This window comes from Eretmochelys imbricata, chromosome 5 (assembly GCF_965152235.1).
Source record: "Eretmochelys imbricata isolate rEreImb1 chromosome 5, rEreImb1.hap1, whole genome shotgun sequence".
NCBI lineage: Eukaryota > Metazoa > Chordata > Testudines > Cheloniidae > Eretmochelys > Eretmochelys imbricata.
The window spans coordinates 91144795-91171215 of record NC_135576.1 but is presented as its reverse complement, the minus strand read 5'-3'; the positions used below and the strand labels follow the sequence as shown (position 1 = coordinate 91171215).

The 26421-nt window shown below is 41.3% G+C and overlaps 1 protein-coding gene across 3 annotated transcripts in view; it reads left to right on the top strand.

Moving 5' to 3' along the window:
• Positions 1–26421, top strand: part of NTRK2 (neurotrophic receptor tyrosine kinase 2) — a 260421-nt gene that overhangs the window by 196387 nt on the left and 37613 nt on the right. For all 3 annotated transcript variants that reach the window (XM_077816387.1, XM_077816386.1, XM_077816385.1), the window contains 3 exons: positions 1902–2032; positions 9226–9398; positions 15713–15947. In XM_077816387.1, coding sequence (XP_077672513.1) covers positions 1902–2032; positions 9226–9398; positions 15713–15947 — 539 coding nt within the window. The remainder of the gene's footprint in view (positions 1–1901; positions 2033–9225; positions 9399–15712; positions 15948–26421) is intronic.

The window sequence follows — 26421 nt, the reverse complement described above, 5'->3', positions numbered from 1 at the left end:
AGGGGACTTGTAAGTGGCTTCTCTTCCCTTTGCACCACAAATGGAGTGGAGCATGCGAGAGAATATGTCCTAAAATCTTAATTTGGGGCCCCTTGCCTTTATGAAATAACATATTTGGCGCTCAGGCAGAAAAGGTTGGACACCACTGGCTTGTAGGAACCTATTGGTGGTGGGGCAGGAGTAGCCAGGAGTTCCCTGCATTCCTTGCCTTATATATGGGAGTTGGGACTTTTGAAGTGCCAGGGCATGAGTATCACAGGCTCTTTTCCCCACTGTGAGCTCCTTCTCTTGCTTCCTACTGAGTTGCAGCCAGCACTCATGGAGACACTCTTCACAGGCTTGCTCTGATCTCTGGCAGACAAGCCCCAGAGGAGGCACAGGAGGCCCTGGGGCTCTATGCTGGATTATTTCAGCATCAAATTGAAATATGAATACAATATTTGTATGCAGTATGCAGGGGTCAACATCTGCGGTATGTGGTATATATGTCCATTTCCCCTCATGCTGTGGCTGCTTTCTCCTAGTGTTCTAACACTGAGGAAGAACAGGGGCAGGTGGGTTTTTTCACTAGTATCAATCGGAGCACGTTCCTGAGCAGCCTATGGCTGTGTAGATAGGTTGTTTTCTAGAGAACCTTGCTCCCATTCTATAACATCTGAATGGGCGGGCACTGGGTCAGAGATTGGTCTGTAAACTTAAATTATCCAAAGCTCACTGTAGCTTTCCTATGTATTGATTCAATAAACATGTACAGTTTAGATGAGATTCACCCCTATGCAAACAGCCTGCAAGAGGTATGCACCACTTAGGTCCCATTTACTGTTCAGGTCTTAATTAGGACTGAAGTGGTATATAGGCTTTGTCCTGGTTGTCCACAGAGGGGTGAATGTCAATGTCTGTGAAACCAAATAAATGGGGCAAATTAATTCATCAGCACACTTTGGCTGCTTTGTGCCGCTCCAGCAACACAAAGCAGCTGGAAACGCAACTTAATTGACCAGTTAAACTGGTCTTTCAGCTGCTTTATGTAGCTAGCACAGTGCAAAGTTGCCAGAGTATACCAGTAAGTCTGGTCCAGTATTTTTAAATATTAAATTCTTTAATTAAAGTTTGTGTTCAAAAGGAAAGAGTAAAAAAATATGCTTAAGGGCTTTATGAATTGGTCCATTAGTAGTGAGTTCTTTCAGCAGATATTTGAAAGGTTCTATCAGCAACATTGACTAAAACCTTGGTCCATCTTGTGTTATTTTTTTCTTTTACCTTCGAGCAACAGTGTAAATCATATTTGTGAGAATGAAATATCTGCCTTATCCCAGCTGTAGCGTGAAACAGACAGAGCAAGTGGCAGTTTAATTTAAGATGAACAAGCGATAAGCAGAGAGCCATGGAGTAGATTGGATTTAATTAAAAGAGGGCATACTTTATCTTCTTGGATTATGTGAATGCTTTATTTTGTTTCCTCTTTCTCCCTCCTCCCCAAATTTTTCTTTGGAGCTGAATGAAAAGGATTAGCTGCCGTTAGAGAAATAAAAATGGAACTGACATGAGAGAGGCTTGGTCTACTTCCTGCATTTTTTTACTTGTGGAAAAGCAATATTCACTCTCGTATTCAGAGGGGTCATCCAAGTCTACTGATGATCACCCCTCTCCTGATGACTGCCAGGGTCACAGTGTCATGTCTTTTAAAGCAAATAAACTGTACCCTCTCTATAAATATATTAACACACATTTCTTACAGTGATCTGGCTGATCTCTAATGACATCTATGGCAGTCTTTCCACTATATGCACAGTACTGTACAGGAAAACCCTCCCCCTCCATAATGTACATATGCATCTGGGCACCCTCCCACCCTTTCCCCCAAATTCACTTCTAACATGCATTTTATGTTCACTTTACAGTTGTTCAGCACATCAAACGACACAATATTGTTCTAAAAAGAGAGCTGGGAGAAGGAGCCTTTGGGAAAGTCTTCTTGGCCGAGTGCTATAACCTCTCTCCGGAGCAGGACAAGATCTTGGTGGCGGTGAAGGTAAGAGAGTCTAGGATTTCCATTGTTAATTCATGGTTTCAACTAATGCTGTTTTTTTTGTAAATGATCCTGTTTGCCTGTTCAGTAAGCCCAGTGTAACTCCCGTGATATATGTGCAAGGGCTCACAAGGCTGATGGAATGTCAAGAGAATATGATATTTGATCTTGCTGTGGGTTATAAAATGAGAGCTGAGTTTCATAAAGAAAAGCGGGGGAAATGACAGTGTCACAATGGGGCAAAATCTTTTATGATCTATCTGAAATACGAGGAGTGAAAAATAATGGCAGAAGTGTCATTAAAAATACATAGGGACTCATGTTCGTATGTCTAAAAAAACCCTAAACTGTAACCAGCTACATGACTAGGTTACACATATAACTGCTAGTCAACAAAGAGCTATTCACAAAGGTTCATGTGGTTCTTAGTCAACTGCCAAAATTTTACAATATCACTTCCTGGCCTAAACTTTTGGGTAGAATTGTGGTGTGCTCTTAAGCTGCTGCTATGTTGAAATCCAGAAGTGACTGCATTTCAGTGCTGGAAGGGGAATTCTTGGTTATAGGTCTCCATTCTGCCCTTCCAAAGAAAAACCAATGGGAGGAGGAAAACTAAGGAAAAAACAGCAATAACTATGAAGTCGCTGATATCTGGAATTATTCTCCCCTTAGAGGGGAGGAAGAGTTTATCACCATCACAGAAAGGACCGAACTGTGCAGAGCCCCGTGCTCCAGAGGGGAATAAGGGGACATCCCCACTGATCTTGGGGCATCTGTACAGTAGCTAGGCTACTCCACAGACACTCTCCTGCCAAGCGACGGAGCTCCTGAGGATGGTTCCCAATCCCAACTGTGGATGTACAGTAGAAAACATAGTTAACTAATCCTCACTAATTTCCACTCCAAATTTTGGAGTCTGCTGGGGGCATCTTGTGAAAAAGGCAGTTCCTCTCCTTATACCCCCACCGTTGTTCTACCAAAACACACAAGGTTTTGAATGTGAAAAGTAAAAGCCCCATTAAGGTCAATGGGACTATTCATGAACGTAAGTTTTTGCAGAGCTGAGCCATGAGTTAGGGAACAGAAACAATACCATGTGACCCATTTGACCATTCACAACGAAACAACTATGTGCAAATTTTGAATATTCATTATCCGTCCATAGAGTAAAACATCCCAGCAGATCTTCTTCATGTAAATGTAAACAACAAATAGATTTGAGTAACTTGCAGTGTGGAAGCAGGAAAGGAGGCTAGATTTGTCAAATGAATAATTTCTTGCAAACATTCTCTGAGTTTGTTAAGCTCACGGGTCTATGGAAGCTTGCAGGTCTTTGCAGTAGTTTAATAAAATGGATAGAAAAAAAGAAAATGTAGCCCTGAAAGGATATATCAGAGGGAGGGAGGAAGTGAGGGGTTAGAGATTACAACCTTAGGATAAGTGAATAATAACAACAATGCATAGCTCTTATATAGCACTTTTCATTCATTGTTTTGTGGAAGAGGTGAGATTGTTTTCTGACCAATTGATTAATAAATCCACATTTCCTCTCTTTTCACTCACTTAGCAGTGCAGTGGCATAATCAGCACCTTTCCATTTTCTTACTCCCTTTGTCAATCCTGAACGAATGGAGCCCAAAAGGAAGTCACTTCAGGTGCTGTTTAAACGCTGCCTGCCCACTCCCTTCTTTGCTGCTCTTTCTCACTGCAGCTCACAATGAAGAGTACCCAAGACTTTGAGGGACAGGTGCCTCCATGGATTAACGGACACAATTGTGTCAGTTCACAGCACCAGGACTGGTACAAGGCCTTATCACAATCTATACTTGGGGTAGTGCTTATTAGCCATATGACTGATAACCAAGGAAAGAATCTAAGCCCCATGTTCCATGGCATAAGCTACCATCTAACTGAATCGATTAGGAAGAAATTTTTTTTTGGGCAGGCTATTCCCTAATTGCCCATTTGGGCGTTCTTACTCCTAAATCTGAATTATCCAAAACTGCCTGCTGTCAAAGAAAATGTTGGACTAGGGGGACCAAAGTTTTCACCCAGTATGGCAATTACCGAGTTCCTATTAGAGTTTACATTCCCTTTACTTCTGTGCATATGATAGAGCAAGGTCCTGCTCCCACTGAGGTCAATGGTAAAACTCCCATTGATTTAAGTGGGAGCAGAATTGGGCTCTGAGGGAAATGTATCTTGAGGCAAGGTTCAAAGTACAATTATGGTATTTCTACCTTTCAGAGTTGTGGATAATTTAGAAGGATTTCAAACCAGTAAACCTAGGAAAACCCCCTTGGGACTGAGAACAAACTAAAAATGTTCCTGTGAAAAAGCTTCTACCATCATAATTGAAGTGCATATTTGGTGACAAATATGTCTATCTCTGGAGGATTTAGGCAGCAAAGAAACCGAGGAAGTTGGCCCAGGGGTGAGCATCTTCTCACCTGTGTGAAATTGTTGTCACAGTTTCTTTTCATTCATTGGAGGCTCCTCTGGATCTTTGACATGCCTTCTGCTGGTTGCTGGGCAACCATAACAGCATTGTGCATGCATGTTAAGAAATAGCTGTTCTTGTGCCTTATAGAAGGAATTGGGTCTGACTCAAAATACAGCACTATCCTTGTGGGTGGACAAATATTTTAAAGTTTGATATTGATTCAGCAAATGATTTCAGAGCTCAGAGATTCAGAAAAATCTGGTTGTAGATAAAATCATATACACATCCAAATATCCATGCTTCTTCTGTTGAAAATAGTACTATTTTTTGAGCCAGTTAGGTTTCATATATTTTGACCTCTAGGTTTTTTGTACAGTGCACTGTGTACAGGATCTCTTTCTGTGTGCCAGATCCTATGCACAAAAGACTTAAGTGAGATGTAAATGGTGCATAAGCCTTGTACGAGCCCTCTGTACATGGGGGGGCTATTCACTGAAAGGCAGTTCCAGCAGGTTTGGTGAGTGGATGGAGGAACAGTCACATGCCCCTCTATGCCACATTGCCACTCCAAACCACTACTGCAGACTTAGGGTTGCAGTACCCTCCCTAAGCCACTATCATGGGACTAGATCCATGGGCATAGGCTTGGATTCACTTGAGTCCTCTAGAGTCAGATGGAGGGAATTCCTGTAGAGCACAAGTCTGCAGCTGCTTCCTGGTCCTCCTGAACCCATGGGGGTGGAATGGGCACACGTGCCTCATATTATTTTGAGCAGCTGGATGTTTAAGTCTTGATCCTGATCTCAGAAACTCAGATGCACCTCACATATATTTTAGGCTGCGAGCTAGTGGTGTGATTCCTCTGTTTGTGTGCATGTCCTTGTGTGCTCTCTCATTAAGACTCAGGTGGGTTTGTATTTGGAATGGCTAAGCTGTGTTTCTGCCGCCGCTACCGTGGTTATCCTACTATTTATACAAGCTAGCACAAGTATGTGTACATGAGCTGGGGAATCACACCCCTCGCTCGTAGTGTAAATGTAGCCTTAGAGAGTCAGCTGCTTCACTTGCATAGCCAGGCATGCGTAAGTGGAGTAGCTGATTTTATGACGCAAGTTCCTGCTATTTCTGATCTCAGGATTGAATCATATAGATGGCAATTTGGTTGTAGACTTTTGTTCCAGTTAGAGAAATTCTGCCTGTACAATACACAGAACCACAAACACAACACAAAAGAAACGTGAGGATTTTCAGCTCATCAGATCTCCCCAGTTCAGAGAGGTTTTTAAATCAAACCAGACTTTGTAGTAAATACACGACTTAACTTGTTGCATGGCATAGGGAGGGACGGTGAACCCAATTAACAGTGATAAGAATCTCATGGTGAAAGCTCAGTGCACTGTGAAGGAAACATATCTATAGAATTTTGTTATTAATAACATTAGTAGTAATAATAATTATAATGATAGCCAAACCCTCCAGTCCTTGCTTATGGGTAACCACTGTTCCCCCTGTTCCCCCTGCTTTTGTGGGCATGCATTACAGCTCCACTGCATAGTGATGCAGGGTGGGGGAGGATACCAGAAGTCATTGTAACAGGTTCTGCACCGTGCATGGAGCACAGACCCAGAAGGGCAATTTCCAAGATGTTTCATGAATGAGGGCTTGGGTTGGGTTAGGGGAAGGGAAAAGTGTGGCCAGTGGATCCATGACTGAACAGACTCTTATCTGTGACAATTCAAGGTGCAGCAGATGTGGGGCTTTTGCAACAGCCATGGAGCAGCTCTGCTGTCTGTGGGGAAAGATCCCTTCTTCCCCGGTTGACTTCAGGGGAAGTTTTGCATGCAGAGATTTGGCCTCTTTGTCACTAATAATGAATTCATCTTTATCTCAATTTCTTTAAGACTCTTCTGTTTCCCCACTACAGTGAGAACCAGCCAAATGCAGTATTCTGCGTCATTTGTATGTAAATTCTGTTTGCTTATTAATTTTTGCTCACCACCAGTATCTCCATGCACAAGTGTTAGCTCTCTCTAATGCAGTAAAGTTATTGTGCATGCTACATAGGGGGAAACATGAGGGGCAAGTTGGGGAGAAGTTCAAGCAACCCCCATGGTAGCAGAAACTCTCAAGTCGACCCAGGTTTCAGGCCATTATTCATTCTGCTGGTTGACGGAAAATGTGTAGTTGCTATAGCAACTGTTTCATCATAGGATAATTTTGCAGCTTCTTGGAGATAAAAAATAGTTTCTGAAACACACAATATGCCATCTTGATAGAACAAAGCTGTCAGCATTTTTACAATCTTCCCAAGGAAACGTGTGATGAGGAAGCACATATTTCCCCCAAATTTTATTTTTTAAATTAGTCCTCATAATTGCTTGTTTTTAAAAACTGTTTCTACAATTAATTATTTTTCGAGAGCTGTTATATTGACAATTAGTTGAATGAGGGCCCAACTACATTACAGATAAAATCATCACAGGAAACCACATTGTGACGCAGTTGTCCCCTGTAATTCCATTATTTGCTGTAGATTGGACCTTAGCTCTGTTTCTGTACTACTCTAAAGTCCTGAACAATCTCATAATGTGTTATAACTTGGTCCCATAATGTGACTGTTCTGTGTCAGCAGATGGAACCTGAGTTTATGTTGCTATTAGATGACTTAGCTCCATATAATGATGTTGTATAACGGGTAGGTAGTGCAGCAGCTAAAAGCCATATTGCACCTGTGAGAGATAGGGCAACTATCTGCAATATCTTCGGGGGACAATATTGTCTTAAGTGTAAATGAATGGCTTGTGTATCACTGTGAGCCAGGGATTGTATACATTCTGTGAAGGGAGGATTAACACAGCTCTTCCATTAGTGAAAACAGTAGAGGATGATTAAGGCAAATCACTCAGGTTATTACACCTCCAGAAAGGTTCAAAGGATTCTCCAGAGACCGACAGGCAAAGAAGGGACTCTTGTATAAATAGCCTGATCTTAAACTGACTCGGGGCCTTCATTTCTGGTTTCTGATCTAAAGAGTGATATGAACTTGTAACCACAGGGAAAGCCCCATTGTGGGGTTTGAATGACTAGCACCTACTAGAGCTCTATGCTGCAGTTAGGGTGATCTATGCTAAACTTTTTAATATGCACGTAGGTTTTTTGATTGTTTTGGTATGTTTTCCCAGTAATGCTTTCACCTTAAGAACAAATGTGCTTGCTGAGAAGGAGGTATGTGGTGATTTGTAACTGCTGGCAGTACATAGTGCAAAGCTCAATGAAGAGAAAGCAAAGCGCGAGCATTGGTCTTCTAGGCAGATTGGCTTGCTTGGGCTATCACAAGGTAGATCAGGGAGCTGTGCAGTCTTAACAGTCCTAGTCAGAAGGGAGTGAGATGTGGGGCTCCACTGAAGAGAAGTGGTGGCAGGGAAGCCAGAAACTTTTAAGTGGGTGCCTTTGAGGGACCACAGAGGGGGAAATACAGGTGCAGTTACCCTGAAACTGTGACATCACCCTCTTCTGGTAATACCTGTGGGAGAGGGACACTTGTCTCAGAAAACACAATGAGGTTCAGAAATGCTCCTCTCAGGTAAGAAATGTCTGTGGGGTCATAGCGGATGTAGAGGAGTGGTCTCCAAAATCTGCAGATCCTGGGATTTATGGGGAAGAAAACCCCCAACTTTGTAGAACCTTCAGGCTGGTGTCCAGCCTTTCTCTTTCCATCCCACATCGCCCTTTATACTTTAAGCATGCAAGTATATGCATTGAACTCAAACTGAGTCTTTGATTGGGGCCTTAGTTTTTAAGCTGTTGTGCAGAGAGATGACCACCTATAAGTCTGCAAAATGCTTAACTCAATTTTGATGCCAAACAACAATAAAACAATTAATTAAAACACCTACAATTATGCTAAGTATTTTAGGAGGACCAGTTCTTACTTCAAAGAACTTACAATACTCACAGGCACCAATTCCAGATTGGGGTTTTACACTAATGTAAAGCAAAAGAAACTCAGGCCCTTTGTCTACTGCTAAGATCTTCGAGTCAGGGACTGTGTTTTTGTTCTATGTTTGTCCAGCACCTAGCAATGGGGTCCTGGTCCATGACTGGGGCTTCTACAAGTTACTGCAATAGAAATAATTAATACAGTAGAACCTCAGAGTTACGAACACCTCAGGAATGGAGGTTGTTCATAACTCTGAAATGTTCGGAACTCTGAACAAAACACAATGGTTGTTCTTTCAAAATTTTACAATTGCACATTGACTTAATATAGCTTTGAAACTTTATCATGCAGAAGAAAAATGTTGCTTTTAACAATCTTAATTTAAATGAAACAAGCACAGAAACAGTTTCCTTACCTTGCCAAATCATGTTTTTTAAAACTTTTCCTTTATTTTTTTAGTAGTTTATGTTTAACACAGTACTGTACTATATTTGCTTTCTTTTTTTGGTTTCTGCTGCTTCTTGATTATGTACTTCCAGTTCCAAATTAGGTGAGTGATTGACTGGTCAGTTCGTAACTCTGGTGTTCATAACTCTGAGGTTCTACTGTAATAATAAATATGTGATGAAATATAGCAGAGGAAATACTATAAAATCACAGATCTGTACTTTACTTGGATCTAGATCTGATATTTATAACCAGTGACACCAAAAATGTATTTTCTCTGTCCCTGACATAGTACTGCACCCTCATCTCCCCCCACCCCCACCACGTTCTTTATGTTTTACGTATCCCTTTCCATTTCTTCTCCAGACACTGAAAGATGCCAGTGATAATGCTCGGAAAGACTTCCATCGAGAGGCAGAATTGCTGACTAACCTACAGCATGAGCACATTGTGAAGTTTTATGGTGTGTGTGTGGAAGGTGATCCACTCATCATGGTTTTTGAGTACATGAAGCACGGAGATCTGAATAAATTCCTCAGGTAAATTCATGAAGGTGTTTCATTCTGCATAGGTGATAGTGGGCAGTGTTTCTGAAACCTGGGGAGAGGGAAAGTGTCTCAGAGCAAGGGCTCCAGCCCAAGTGAGAACCTCTGCACTGCTATTTTTAGCCCTGCAGCCCAAGCCCCATGAGCTCACGTCAGTTGACAGAGGCTCTCAGTGCCGTGTTTTCTTTGCAATGTAGACATACCGTAAGAATGAAAACCTGATAAACACCCAGTTAATTCACATTTTGTGATTTTATGTCTTGCCTCATCAAGTGTTTTACCTATTTAGAAGTATCTTTAAATCATTTCTTTACATTTTTTACATTGTACCACATGGATTGTATTCCAGTTCCCTTGGCCATAGTTTTCCACGACTAATTCTGCAGATGGTGCTTGTTTATAAAACTTTGAGGTCTTGGCTAAAATGGTATCTGATTCCAAATCATCTTTGGTTTTGCAAATCCAAAGCTTGCCTAATGAAGTTTGGCAAAATCCAACTTATCTTGTGTTTCTTATTTCTCTCTAGTGCTGGGCCCAAATGAAGACCCTGGATGGAAACACCCCTGAACTTTGGGGCAGTTTGGATCCAGATCTGCATTTTGCAGCCCATCCCCTTTTCAATCTCTATTGTAAACTTGCAGTATTTTTTACAGCATTTCTCACCGCTTCTTTTGCTGCAGAAAGGCATTTGATCAAGTTTTTCTTCTGCAAAAGAATACTTTAGGTGGGGCAAGCAAAGGGGAAAGGAAAATGCAGTAACAACAGAAAGAAAACATTAAACTCCAAAAATAAATCTCTTGTATTGGAGCATAAAAGATCTAAGGAGCAAAAGACAGTCAATAGTACATTTCAAAAAAATCACTCTTTACTGTACTTGTGTCTTGTAGTGTAGGGTAGAGAATCACATCATGTAATTTCTTAATTTATAAAAGATGAGCCAAAACTGAAATCTCAGATCCACATCTGAGATGGAAAAAAATTACAAGAATTTCAAGAGAGAGGAAAGTTTATTCTCAAAATCCACAGCTATTTTATGGCTCTGTTTCAGATTAGATCCAGGAATTGGGTTTGGGTTTGTTTCTTGATTAGAGAGTTCCACACTGGATGTAGGCGAAATCTTACAAGATAATAGACATTTGCAACAGCATTTTTTCATGAAATTTCTACCTCTTGGGCCTGAAATCTCATGAGAACAGCTCACAAGAATTTGGTGCTGTTGAATCAGAAATCAGACCTTAAAGATTATCCCTGATTTAAACTCAAATGCAAACCTCAAACCCCAGTGCAAACCTAATCTAGAACTAGATCCATAGATTCAGCCTATCTCTGGAATTTATTATTTATGTTTGTGTTCCTGGATAGATGTTATGACTCAAATATAGACCTAAAGGCTTCAGTGCCTTTACACCGGTTTAAATTGGGTCCGAGGAGAGGATGGTAGAACTGAGAATGTGAAACTCAGTTACAGTAAACAAACTATTTCTTTTATTTTGAAGAGTATAATAACCATTTTTAACATTTACATGATTTTAGTACCATACTTTGTATTCTGCTGCTACTCTCTGCATATCCACCAGTTTATAAACAGCGACTATATTTCACGATGAGCTATGAATGTCCCTTTAAGAAACAAGAATCTCATCCTAACCAGCAAGGTCACCCTAAGCTTGATTAAGTTTTTCAAAATTGGAAAAGGTCATTCTGTTGCTCTTTGTTGCCCTTGATTCTTAACTACACAGTATGGGGCTGGGGGAGAGGGCAAGGGCGGGGACACAAGAAAGAATATTTTGTGTTTCAAATGTATAGAGTTATAGAGTTTAAGGCCATAAAGGGGCCACCAGGAGACTAAACTATTATGTGCCCCAGGCAGAAAATAGGTGTGACTGAGGTGCAACAATGCCCAAGGCCTCTGCAATGGAAGGGCATTGATTAATATACCCAGCTAATACCGGCAAGTGACCCACACTCCATGCTGCAGAGGAAGGTGAAAACCTTCAAGATCACTTCCGGTCTGACCTCCGAGAAAATTCCTTCCCAACACCACATATAGCAATCAGTTACACGCTGAGTATGGGTGCAAAAACCAGGCAACCAAACACCTGATGAGAAAATGCTCTGTGCTGACTCAGAGGACTGGCCCTCCCGATCCAGTGTCCCATCTCCAGCTGTGGCCATCTCTGATGCTGCAGAGAAAGGAGATAACCCCCCCAAAATATTCCAGAATACATTGGGGGGGGGGGTGAATGAAATCCCTTCCTGACCCTGTCAGGTGACCAGTTTAAGCCAGGAAGAATGAGCTTTTAGAAATGTAAGACATAAACCAGAAGGGAGCCCTGGGACTGTTGAGCCCTGCTACCCGCCATCACAAGCAACCCAACCATACAATTCCACTCATAAATTTGTCCACCTCTCTATTAAAAGTAATTAAGTTGTTTGCCCTCACAACTCCTATTGGGAGGCTGTTCCAGAATTTCACTCCTCTGATGGTTAGAAACTTTCTTCTAATTTCCAGCCTGAATTTGTTCATGCCCAATTTATACCCATTTGTTCTTGTGCCAACATTGACCTTTAAGTTAAATAGCTCTTCACGCTTCCTGGTGTTTACCTCCCACCACCGATGTATTTATAGAGAGTAATCATATCACTTCTCAGCCTTTGTTTTGCTAGACTAAACAAGCCAAGCTCTTCCTGTCTCCTCTCATAAGATGGGCCCTCCATTTTCCTGATCATCCTAATAGCTCTTCCCTGCACCTGTTACAGTTTAAATGAATTGTTCTTGAAAATGTGTGACCAGAATTGTACGCAGTATTCCAGAGGAGGTCTTACCAATGCCTTGCACCATGGCATTAATACCTCTGTATCTCTACTGGAAATGCCTTGCCGGATGCATGTTTGGATCACATTGGTGACTCATAGTCACCCTGTGATCAATCAAAACACCCAGGTCTCTCTCTAAGTGACTTAGGATCCTACGTTCCCTTTTCAAAAGTGATTTAGTCCATTAAGTGTAATGCGACTTAGGCCCACAAGGACAAGCTTTCAAAGGTATTTAGGTGTGTATGAAGATGCAGATGAGCTCCTAATGGTGCACAGAGGTGCTTTTGAAATCCCACTTGGTGCCTGTCTGCATCTTTAGGCACCTAAATACCTTTGCAAATCTGACCCATAACTCATTTCAGTGCTTTTGCAAATTTTACCCTTTATCTATAATAATACAGTTATGAATAAGGATTGTTCCATTAGGGGCCAATTGCTGAATCCTGTGTGTTGTCACAAAGGAAGCATTAGATAATACTAATGATCTAGTATGGTAGAGTAATATTGCTCGTTCTTGATTTGCCTCACAGTGTGCAGATTTGTAAGGATATGCAGTGATGTGCATCTGGGTATCAAAGATTGAAATCAACTCTTTACTATGTAGAGCTGCTATCATAAATTAATAGGTGCTGCCAAAAATAACTCATGGGCCAGCCCAAGAATCTGTTGGCCTTGTGCATGTACTCTATACACTAGTACGTGCTGCCCCACATAATAATAAACAAGCACAGAATTTGCTCTTAAGTGAAAACATTTGCATAGGGGACAGCAAATTCTGTAAAGTCTTCCTGATAGTTTCCAGCACCTTGTTCCACCATTAGGCCTTCTGACCCTACCAGTTCCAGGGATCTACTGGAGCCAGTGCCATCTGCATAGACGCTATGTTACCATCCTGCCTCCTTCCACCACAGCAGCTTGCCCACATTTCCCTGTTGGGATAGCCCTGGTAAATCTGACAGGGTTTCCCCAGTGTATAAAGTGCCCCGGGAGCCTTTGGTTCCACAGTTAGAGACTGGCTATATGAACTATAAATCAGATTTTTTTCTCTGGGGGAGATATGCAAGCTACTTGCTTCACTTTTATGGCCCTTCATTGCCTATCCCCACCCTGTCTATAACCTCTTCTTCTGAGACATTGACGCCACCTCCACTCTGCAAATGATGCCAGTCTTGACTGCCTGTTTGTAAAATTTCAACATTAAAACAAGCTGGAATTGTAGCTGCTTATTAGTCATCATTTGAAATATTTATGTATTTGTTTATGTATTTGCTGATTAGATATTGTTTTATAACTCCTGCACTCTGGTTTTGAAATATCTTAAGTAATACAGCTTAGCAGATAGTATATGTGCTACATTGGGGCGGTTTTATTAATAAGACGTATTTAGAACATAAAATGATTACGTTGGGACAAGCTGGTTAATCTGAACTTAAATTTGTCATTCCTCTCACATTTGTTACAGCTTGTACTGCAGATGAAAGGTTAGTTGTAATCAGTCTGTAAAAGAGCATCTATTTCTTACCCTGCAGCGCCACCCAAGGCCGTCAGGGGAAACTGAATCCAGAGTTTAACCAATGTACGACCAAACTGAGTACTGCTGCTTCCTGCAGCATAATGTCGTGTTTCAGGACTAGGACTGCATCCTGAAGGTCAAAAGCTTCCCTGTGTGTACCGTTGTGGCATAGGAGGGATGATGTAGATCAGCCGGAGTCTATGCTACTGTCTCTTACAGCTGTGCATTGCTGGAGATAAGGATTTCATGATTAACTAGGAAGATAAGCAAGATGGGTTCAATATTTAAAAAATGCAGAAGTTTAATTAGAAAAGAAATATGTGGTGAAAGGCAAATAGTTTTCTAAATTAGTAAAGATCTGCAGCTTCCTTCATGAGGAGGCCTATTAAAAATCTGTGTGATGAGGATGTACCATACTTTTCATTATGAATTCACATTTGGGTTTTAGCCTGGGATTTCACATCCTGCCTTTACTCCTTTAACTACCACCAGTTGCACAGCTGTCCATGCTCCATGGCAAAACATGTGCAGCTAGCTTTTCTGTAGTGCCAGCTGCAGTCCCAGGAATGTAACAAACCTTCCTTCATTTAGCTTCCAGATCTGTCACTTCACCTGTGAAGTTTTTCTCCCTCCCAGCAATTTTTACATTATGCTTCTGGTAGGTAGTATCATAATTTGATCTTGGGGATTTTGATTAATTTGCAAACCTTTTCCAAGCTCCTATACCCTCCTCCCAGGGATGAATTAAGGCTAAACATAACCCATATTGATCCAGAGCGTTTGCTTGGGGTGAGGAATGGGGTCTATGGGAAATCAAATCACTGAGTGGGGGAGGGTTGTTTAAAAAAAAAGAGGAGTGAGGGGAGAAGTTGGCCCATTTGGAAGGTCAAACCTACATATGTGGAGGGAAGGTGCTGCTGTGGAATAAAATAATGGGGCAGATTGGAGGAAGGGTATTCAGAATGTTGAAGCACATCAGGGTGGGGGATGATCAGGGCCCACTGACCTCTTTAGTCTTGCCTTAATTCACTGTTTGGGAATGGCGAGTAAAGCTTGCCCTAAAACAGTGTCAGTAATTACAACAGAGAAATTATATATATGTATATTTGGTTGTGCCACAACTAGCTATCAAGGGCATGATCCCTGCCCCAAAGAGCTTTGTAATTTCTCATGTGAATGGGCTGATCAGTTTGTGCTAAGGATTTGCTGTACTTCAAAGCTAACCTAGAACCAGTGAAAGAAACCCAGCTTTCTGATCTGGCATGGCTGTGCCAACTGGAATGAGTTTTGTGAACTGTCCCCTGTGCATCAGGTGGGATTCACCACCCATGGGAAAGTCAACAAAAGGCACCTGGGATTGGTGGAACTACTTCATGTGGATGGTAAATTAAGGGTGAAAATCTGAAATCATTCCTCTTATTTCTTTTTTTTGTTCCCCAGAGTAAAGTTAGCTCTCTCACCTTAAATTAAATGATAATAATAATTATTATAATAAAAACACGTGCGTCATGTCCCATCTCCCTGTGGAAGGGGATATTAGGCTTTAGAAAGAGGGAAGCAAAATGATGTTACTGCAGTGGCCTTTCACCTCTAGAGACCTAAGTATAAATCCTGTCTTTGATGTTCTCCTGCTGCCATACATTTAGAATAACTGGCAGCCTTTGCCCAGGAAAGGCCCCTGTGCTGGAACAGCAGGGGCATAGCAGATTAGGATGGGATGTAATGTTATTAGTCCCAGTTCCTTACTTTCATGAGCAATATATTCAACCACCTCTCCTCCTCACCCTGAAAGAAAGAAAAAACAGGGAAGGAAAAAAACACTGAGACAAATTCATTCCTACCACACATGACTTTAGCCCATCACCTTTAAATAAGCCACTATTACATTTTCAGATTCCCTAATGCCAACTCCACAGTCACTCAAGTTTATAAGTGACCTCTTATTTCATGAGCCCGTATTTTTGTGTGCTCAATGCAGGGCACATGGACCAGATGCAGTACTGATGGCAGAAGGCAACCTTCTAGCTGAGCTGACCCAGTCCCAGATGTTGCATATTGCCCAGCAGATTGCATCCGGCATGGTTTACTTGGCATCACAACACTTTGTGCATCGTGATCTTGCCACCCGGAATTGCCTGGTTGGTGAGAACTTGCTGGTGAAGATTGGAGATTTTGGAATGTCCAGAGACGTGTACAGTACTGATTACTATAGGGTAAGTGAACTGTCACTTTCAGGAGTAACTGAGGTCTTGTTCAGTCATCTTATCACATTGCTCATACTGATGCCACTTTTAAACTGGATTATTCGCACATCCTGGACCCTTAAAGAATTGGATATGGACGGTGAATCTGAGTTTTAAAGTTTGGTAAATTTGGAAACTCCTGGCAAGAGTTGATGGAGAGTCCTTTTGTTTATGTATGCCTGCTTTAGTTTTCTTATTAAAAAGGTTTAAAAAATCCTTCAGAGGTCAGAAATTTGGCAAGTTTACTAGTCTGCAAAAAAGAAAGGGTATCTTTAAAGGGATGATAGTTGGTCAAATTTGGCCCAACACTTAGGTATTATAAAAATGTGTTCTTACAAATGTCTAAGACTGGTGGATTGCTTGAATGGATATAACCTGTAGGCAACAGCACTGTACCTATGAAAATTATTTCAGTCAGAAAGAGACAAAGACTAAGGCAGAACCCTTTACTGGTGATATGCTCAGCATCCAAAAAGAAATGCCTCATAGCTGACGATAAGCATTTCCTGTCTTAAACTGATTGTGTTTGCTTTGTTTCACTCTGATGATGGTTGCACTTCAGTGGCGGGCGAAGCAATCCTGGTATATATGTCCATACGCTGTCCAAGATGATTTTCATTGACATACATGGGAGTCAGAATTTATCTCAAGAGTTTAATTTTTCAAATTTGCAAAGGACTTTGAAAGCCTTATGGATAAAATGTACTGTATACTTTAATGATCAGTATTGGTGTTATGTGATAAATATCTCTGTCATCTCCACCTTAATTTAGCTGCTGATTCCATAAGAGGACAGAGCTGATTCTGCACAGTTGTTTGTGAGAGGCCTGAGAAGAGACTGTTTTTACATATGAGTGGGGCGGGGCAGGGCAGGCTACACACAGGAAATACTGTGTAGTATTTATATTTACTGAGTTGTTTTAATTAACAGCTGAGAACCACAAATCTTTTTGTTTTTGTTGTTTATTTCTTCCTTTTTTCAGTGGGTGAAACCTAGCGTTTAGTAAACATATGAACCAGATTCCTGTCACATTTTGTCTTTGGGAATCTGCTATTTCAAGCTATTTGAACATTGTAATATAAAAATGACATCATTTCAAAACTTGAAAAAACATGTACTGTAGTGGTTGTTGGCTATACAGCAGAGCCCTGTTTATCAGATCCAATTGGGACCGGGGCCAGATCAGATGATCAAAAATTCAGATAATCCGGAAAATGGGAAAGTGCGAGGCTGCAGTGCTGTCTAGCGGCCGGAGGAAAGATCGCCTGCTTCTGGACATGTATGCACTGGATGTTCAGTTACTATGGAGAGCCGGATAATGGAAAGTTGGATAAACAGGGTTCTACTGTATTTTTTTTATATCAGAGAGGATTACAGCAGGGGATTGAGAATCAGGATTTGTGGAGGTTCTTATTTACATCTAAAATATCAACACTACTTACTGTGACTCAGGCAAATCACCACTCTGTGCTTCGGATCACCCCATCTGTAAAATTGGTATAAGTGAACTTATTTACCTTACAGAACCATTGTGAATCTTGATAAGGTATGTTTGTAAAGCATATCAACAATCTTAACTAGAAGGTGTACTATATTTTCAATGCCATTTTTTATTATAAGCACCTTTGTTTTACACTTGCTCTTGAACAAAAATTGATGATTCCAAGCTGCAGAAGGGCAGATGGGAAAGGGTTGGAAACATGGATCTAATGCCATCAACCTCAAATGGGGCAAATCCAGACTTGGCACAATTAGGTGGAACTTTATTGACTTTGATAGAGTTTTGCACACTTACACTACGTCTGAATTTGACCCACAGTGCATATTCTTGCCATATCTGTACTCAGGCAAAACTCCCACTGAAGTAAATGGGGGTTTACACAAAGGGCAAGATCCCACCCTGGATGGCCCCAGGCCTGCAGAGAGCACAGCCCACATAGCAATTGGAGTTAACAGGAGGAATTCTGGATGAGTCAGGAGGAAAAGTGAAAGTAAAAGAGTGAGTTGTGCAATAATAAATGTGGGTATGGAATGAATGAGGAGGGAAAGTAAGTCTGTGGAGAGGGATGAGTGACTGAAAGGGCAGACAAAAAGTTGATGGCAGCAGAACGAATGGGGGATAGGGTAGGGAGAGATTCTGCCTATGGGCCGGATCCTCAGCTGGTATAAAGCAGCATGGCCCTGTTGATGTCGATGAGCTATGCCAATTTACATCAGCTTAGGGTGGGACACACAGATGTTGCCCTTGAGCTTGGGCAGTCATTCCTTCTGCACACTGAGAAGAAGCTCCACTGCTCCACACCCAGCAGTCTGTGGGCAAATGCAGAAGAGGAACAGGGTCATGGCCTGCCTCTCACCTCACCTTTCAGACTGTGGTAGCACGTCTGGCACTGCTAGTAAGGATCAGGGACTACGTTCCCCAATAAGATTCTGGCCAGCCCTGCCCAGAGACATGGGGGGGCTAGTCATAATGGGGTCCTGAAAGGATCAGGTCAGTAGTGATTTGCCAGAGGGCTGCCCAAAGAATTATGGCAGTGGCGGGGATGGATAGTGACGCTGCCGTAGATGACGTTGGGGTGCCTCTGACCTCTGTTTATAGTCAGGTAAGTCTTTTTAACAGTTAAAGTTTAATTCGAAGTAGGGAGATGATTCTTCCCCTGCGCTTGACAGTTATATCGACAGCGAACTGGAGGGATTTATACTGCTCCAAAATGCACTGCAAGGAATGATTTGGTGCTTGCCAAAATCCACACAAGTGGGTATTACTCTGAGACAATTGGTCAATCAACTGAGATTCTAGGTTTGATCAGAGAGGATTGTTTTATGTTTGTTTAGTTAAATGACGATGGTCCTCAGCCCTTGCACACTGTCAGATTGCTAATGGCCTTCTGCACTGTGTCAGTGCAGTCATACAGAGATACTGCAGAGATGACTGTGGAGAGAAATAACGGTTAGCTACTGGCTAGTGTGTGTGCAGCGTGGCATTGGCTGCACAGGCCTTTATTTATTTATTTATTAATCGGGGTCTGTCAGGAATCTTGGTGGAGTGGGGGGGAGCAAGATAATTTAATTCGCTAGTACAAACGCTAACGTGTAATGAAACTGCAATAGTTTTCTAAAGCCAGACCAAATGAGCCTGAGGACACAATGAAATTGCAATGGCTTTTCCTCCCTAGTGCCGTCACCCACCCAAGTCAAAATAGGACGACTAACAAGCAATTAGTTTGTCACCTGCTTTAAAGAGCTCTGCTGACACTCTGCAGAATTACATTCCATTTATGGCAGCACGTCCTTGCATTGATTTGAAAGAGTCTGTATTTCACAATGGTTGGGGGCTTTTATTTATTTTGCTGATGTCTATTTTTTGTTGCTCACGCTCTCATCCCTTAAGACTTGGGGTTTCCTGTTTTTCTTTCTGACATCCATTTGACTCATCCGCACTACTCTGTGACATGCTGTAGTGACATTGGATCATGGTTACAATCACTTTTCTGCGTATTCATTCCTGTACTCAGAGATACTATTTCAAACTATTTTATGCATCCACTTCAAGTTTGCAGGTACCTGCTCTGTACTTACATTTAATATACTTTTTTGTTTTATTTATTCTAAACAAGAAAATAAGCAAGGAAGGTCAGCTTCTCACAGTTTCAGGAATAAGCTAACATGGATTTGTTTTAAATATAATGCCATTCCAACCTAATCAGAGCTTTGCAGGATTGATACAGTGACTCTGGTGAAATCCTTACTGCATTGAGATCCATTGAGCATAGGCGTTATGTCATTGACTTCGCTGGGATCAGAATTTCACCCTCTGTCTTTATATGTACTTGTACAGCACAGTACACAGACAGGCCTTGTTCCTCATTTGGGCATCTATCAATAAAATATTAAAGGCTAGATTGTGATTAGCCCTTTGCAACCATACAAGGCATAGGGAATGAAGTAAGAACTTCTCTTCCCCACCTGCACGCCCACTAAAGAGCAAGTCAGAACTGCAGACCCATGTTCAAAAGAGAACAGGAGCTGTTACTGAATTGTTCATGCTTTCTCAGGAGCACCTGCCCAAAAAAGGGTGGGAAGGATCAGAAATTATTCAAAGCCATAGCAGCTAATCTGGCTGGCCATGTAGTGGAGCATATACAACACTCTAAGGGTATGTCTACACAGCAAAGAACAACCCGCGGCTGGCCTGTGCCAGCCAACTCAGGGTTTCAAGACACAGGGCTGTTTCATTGCTGTGTAGACTTCCAGTCTCAAGCTGGAGCCTGAGCTCCAGGACCCTCCCATCCCCGCAGGTCCTATAGCCTGGGCTCTGGCCCAAGCCCGGAAATCTACAGATCAATAAAACAGCCTCTCAGCCTGAACCCCAGAAGCCTGATCTGGCCACAGGTTTTTCTTTGCTGTGTAGACAAACTCGAAAAGGGATGTCACAAATTCCTCCCTCCCTTGAGCACTGAGGAGCTTCAAAGGCTCCATGCTAACAGTATAATCTAGTGTTTAATACAACAAGAACAACAACAATAATATTTAATAATAATAAATCTGTCAGGTGACATGGTTTCTCTGGCTTGACTTTGAGTGAGTCACTTAAAAGTGATCTGCAAAGGCCAAAAAACAGGGCTTGGGCCATTTTTGTTTCTTTTGATGTTTAAAGAGGGCCAGGAAGACTTTTTTGGGAAAAAAAAAATCTGTTTTTTTCCCCTTGTTTGATATTTTTCATTTGACATTCAGGTCTTGTCTAGCCTAGTTGTGACTGGAGAACTAGTGAAACGATATCACGACTCAAAAAGCTGAGCAAGTGGAAATGGGAGCGATTTTTAAATAAAACTATAGAATTATTTGGGGTTTTGCTTTGTCTATTTGTTTTGTGTTAACTCCTGTTTAACTCCTATGGTAAATGAACACATTGGACAAAGGACACCGTTGTTAAAGATTAAATACTGCCTACCCCTTCAGTTAATGTGCAAGAACTCAGTACCCTTCTGAGACCTCAAGAAAGTTCTCCCACAATGATAAAGATGACCAGACTTGACATTCCTGATATTTCTGTGGTAAAAATCAAACAGATTTTAAAAACCCAACAACTCTCTACATCATAGAAAAAACAACAAAAAATAAAATCCCATTCAAAAAATCCTTTGCAGGTCATCTTAATCTTGAAAGTCCTGTAATTCTTAGCAAATACTATAAGAATGGGCCAGATTCTGATCTCAGATATATAGGTCTAAATCCAGCGCAACACCCTTGAAGTCAGTGGAGTTAAGCTGGTTTTAAACTGGTGAAACGGAGACCAGAATCTGGCCCAGTTATGTATAGTTATTCCTTAGAATATGAGCCTGATCCTAGCATTGTACAGTGTTCAGTTCCTGGCAACTGCCCATTATATGCTTTCTGGTGACTCAACATGCAAACTATTTGTAAAAGATAATGCTAGTAAAATAATCACCCAAGGGTGATCTCACTAAGCCTATTTCCAGGACAAAGTGCATGTTTGTAAAGAGAATTAATGTATGACAGCAAGATGCTAAAAAAAAGACAAAGTTGGGGTTTATATCTATTTGAGCTGTAACTAGCCAATTACAGAGCACAAATGTTTACAGCCAGGGACAAGTGTCTCTCTGTTTGAAAATGGCAGTAGTGGCAGACACCTCCCTACTGTCAGTACACAGCTGTTTACCCATGGGGGTGAGTTTGGCGGAGGCTGCACAGAGGAAAAGCAAGAAAGAGCTGTGAGTCAAGCAGCTTGCCAAGGCATCTTCGTAGGTGTGTGTATTGAATTGTCACAGTTTGAAGGCTTTTTATTAGCTGCTATTTCAGCATCTAATGCTCAAATGAAATTATCTCCTTCCCTATAAGGTCTTTTCAGCTTTGCTCCTCTGTCATAGACCAACGTACACATTGCATTGCGCAAAGAGCTAGAGTGTGACAGAGGGCTCCGATAGCCCTGGAGTATACACACCAGTGTGCAGATGGTTTCACATAACTGATGATAATCCTATATACTGTAAATAATGGGCCAGCTAAATTAGTGTAAATCTGGAGTATCTCCCTTAAAGTCAATATAGTTACTTTGGTTTTACACTTGTATAACCAAGACCAGAATTTGCCCTAGAAGATTTTAGATGATTAATGTGAGCTTTCAGGAGGTCACCACTATGACTGTTATTAGGAGTTTATATACAACAGAGTAGAGTCATATCCTGGTGGCCAGGTTTAGAGCTGGCACACTTGGGCACAGATCCCTTGCCATTCATGGAGCTGCACTGACTTGTGCCAGGGCTGAATCTGGTTTTGGATCTCTGTTCACTCACAGATGTGGTAATTTCTCAAATACTGGTTTACATGTCAGCTTTGCATAGGTTGAACAGGTTCATAGACTTAGTTTTTATTTCTGTTTCCATCTGTTCTCCATTGACACAGACCATACACAGTATATCCTAGGAGGAGAGCCCAAGACTGTTTTGCAGAGAGCTTCTCTCTTTTTGCCTCGTAATCCTGACTGAACACAGTTGGCTAGAGGAAGGAGTGTCACATGCCCAGAGCCTTTAATGTGCTATATCTAACAATGGCAGGCCATTACAGTACATATATCCTCCATGTACAGAGATATTATGGATGCTAAAGTAAGAGAACACAATAATAAACTCATCTCTGTCTGGGCTTGTGTTGATCATCTGAGTTTGACCTATTGTATTTTGAGAGATCTGGGTTTTGGATTTCATGATGTTGGTGACTTGTCATTTCAGGAGCTTAAGAACTCTATCACACAATTCCTTTGATTTAAAAAGGAAGAGAAACCATAGACAGACATCTGTGAGGCTGATATGATACACAACTGATTTTGAATGAGTAATTATGATATATATGCAGTATTTTAGAAGACACATCACATTTTCAAAACCAGTCATAAAATGGCACATGCAAAATGCACATAAAATGACCCACTGCAAATGTAATAGGGAGTGTTGTGTCTGAGTGCTACCTGCCTGCACAGTTATTCATTTGTGTGCACAAAGTGGTTTTTGTGCACAGACAAACATGCATTTTGTGGGCACAGTTTAGGCAGGTAGAGCAAAATCCATCCTTGGTGTAATTCCATTGTCTTCACTGGACAATTCCATTGTCTTCACTTCACTTCAGGGATGCATTTGGCCCCTGGTTTAGACAAAATAGATCATCAAATGAAAGTTTTTTAAAAATCATGATGAACAAATTTGTTTTGCTTAATTCTTAGACCACTAGCTCATTATGAACTTGAAAATTTGAATCAAACTCTAACTTTACGGGCTTATATTCTGCTTAAGGACTCTTAAAAAAAAAGTTGAGGGACGGCAGAGAGAAAAATAGGGTGAAATATAGGGCTGAGTAATAAACATAAAATTCTAAAGTAATTGTGGCAAATACAGTGGGCCTGATTCTGCTTCCAGGTATTTGATTTTCCATTGGAGTTGGGTGCCTAACTGCCCTCTGTGTCTTTGAAAATCTCCCTGGTTGTCCATGAGGCACCACAGTGGCTCAGCTATGCAGAGACAGCAGTCTTGGGAGATATAGGGTAGCCAGGAAAGGGGGGAGGCATGATACACCCAAACTACAATTCCAATGAGGCACTGCGGGCAAGTACAGAGACTAATGTTAGCTCAACCCAAGCAAAATGTTTATATAATGTTTGGAAATGTAAAAGAATTTTGTTTTGATCAAATATGTCAAAACATTGTGACATTCCCAAATTGAAAAATTTTGGAACTTTTTTCTTCCACTATAAGTTTTGATATTTCTACTTTTTGTTCCAATTTTGTTTGAAAACAAATGTCAAAATCAGAATTTCCCAAGGGACATAGATTCCGGTTTTGATCAGTTCTGTTTTGCACCAGTGTAATACCATAGCATTCAATGAAGCTACAGCCAATTGACACAAATAAGAGAAGAATCAGACCCAGTATGTATACTGTGTGTAGGACATCCACCTGTGTCAACTTATCTTTTGGGGGATTCTTAGCACAGATATCCATTTACTTAGAGTATCTTTTTAAAAAATTAAATCATCCTTAAAAAAACAAAAGCACACACATAGGTCTAAATTGGAGCAAAGCAATGATTCACAACCTGAAATTAGTTCTGTGAACCCTAGAGCTGGAGAGGCTTGGAAAATCCTGATCAGAAAGTCTGCCTGCTGCCAGTAAATAGGAGCCGGATCCTGGGAGGTCCTCAGCACTTCCTTGGGGGTGCTGGAAGGCCTTCACTCCTATTTAAGCCCTCAGCATCTGACAGGACTATGCCTTGGATCAGAAATCTTCTCACCACAAACCAAAACTTGCTGCACATTAGTTTATAGGAGAGGGAGTTGTTTTCATATTCTGCTTATTGAAGACAATGGAAGTTTTGCACTGATTTCAGTAGGGCCAGGATTTCACCCAGGGTCTTTCAAAGCAAATTTTCAATCAATATTTACTTCTCATTGTAAAGATGTGGACATAGATTGCTATGAGGTGTGACTCCTATGGTACCTGTTCCTGGACAGAGTACAGACAGAGAAAACTTAGATCTACATGCACACCACTTATAGCATTTTGTAATTGTGGGGATGGGCAAGGTATAAATACCGATATCAAAAGAAAGACACTGTACAGGAATGTATGTACTTACTCCCATAAGCATTCATTTGGATTAGCAATCTGGAAAATGACAGAATTTAGGGGGTTAACAGTCAGAGTTGTTCACTTTGTGTGTTGTACAGCATGAAAAAAAATCTGGAAACAGCGTGGTAATAAAATCCGTTCCTGAGGGATCAAACCTCTCTGAGCCTTTCCACCACAGTCAGGAACTGGAATTAGCTCATCACTACTGCAGAACACTGATGCACCTTGTGGGAAATTGGCATTGCCTTCCAAGTGAAGTGGACACTGCAAAGAAAGGCCATCCAGAGAGATCAGGAGGAAAGGGAGGTTTCTTTTGAGAGGTGGTCACTGAGCAGCTCTCAACAGAATCTTCATTAGCCTCCAACAGGGGGGCTTTTTTATGCAAATAGCCTCTCTTCTTGAAATAGGGAAAGCGGTTGCTAAGCAGTTTTCCTAAACAAACATTTTTTCCTGGTCCAAGGACAATGGGGACATTTCTGCTAACAGAAGTGAAGAAGTGTGGAAAAGGAACAGTGATGATTAAACTGAAATATAATATGTAAAGGGGATGGCTGGAGGTGGTGAAGGAACTGTGTCAGCGAGTAACACAGCAAAAGCCTGCAATTCTGACTCTGTAGATTAATACATGAGTATAAAAAAGCTATTAACAGAGGAAGTAGAGGGTGTGTTGTATAAAACTAGGCTTATTCTCTTCACTGTAACAATTTTTGACTCACTGGAAGAGCAGGGACCCTGTAACAAACCCCTGCTTCTTATCTGGTGGGACTACACTTGGCAGAATAAGTCACAGGTACCCAAATTGCATGTAAATAGGGCCTACTACCCAAGTATACTTTGTTTTACTTGAACTCTTGCTGTTCGACCCAGTTGCCCAGGGGCCTTAAGAAGGCCCTGTCCTGCTGTTTTTCTTTACCAGGTGACAACTTTTAGGAGAGCAACTGTTGCCCCCTTGTTCTGGAACATTTAGTGGTCCTTACATATCAGACTGCCAGTCAATCAGTGAAAACACTGCTATCCAGGTCTCAGTGTTCCAAAAGACTTGTAATATGGATCTGCCCACCTCAGCCCTTCAATTTTGCTTATTTTTAATACTCTGCATACACTGTTTTAGAAGAGATGTAGGTGTCAACAGGGTTCTGAGATTGTTTCTTCTTTTTCAGTAGCCAAAAGAAAATGTGAAAAAGTATCAATGACCCTTATGCTCCTCCCTTCCCTCCCGTGGACTGGAGAAGAGCAAATCCACAGAAAAAAGTCACAGTGAGCTCCTGTGGAGTGGAGGCTTTCTTTCTTTCTTTCTTTCTTTCTTTCTTTCTTTCTTTCTTTCTTTCTTTCTTTCTTTCTTTCTTATAATGTCATATTGCAGAGAAACACTCTAAAGAAGAATATCTAATTACCTACTTCAGTGTCCTCAGTTTTACCCTCAGAAATTACTACCTGTTTGTCCCTTAGTGGCATCCTACACAAAACTGCTTCTCTTCAGGTTCATGAGTAGTTTATATTCCAAAGGAACCTATATGAAATTTGATTTACAACCAAGCTATGCCCCTATGTTTAAGTTCAACTAACATTGAGCCCAATTCTGAACCACTGAAGTCAATTGCAGTTTTGCCATTGACTTCAGTGGGAGCAGGCCAACTGAAATGTTAACACAGAGGTACCAGCCCTGAGAGATCATGCAAGTGAAGCACCTTAAAATATTTCTTTATTAAATAATGCAACTTTGTGCTGCTCTCTGATGAGATATAAATATTATCTTTCCAGTTATCAAACTATTCCCCCAAGTATGTTTGTGTGGGTCAAAAGT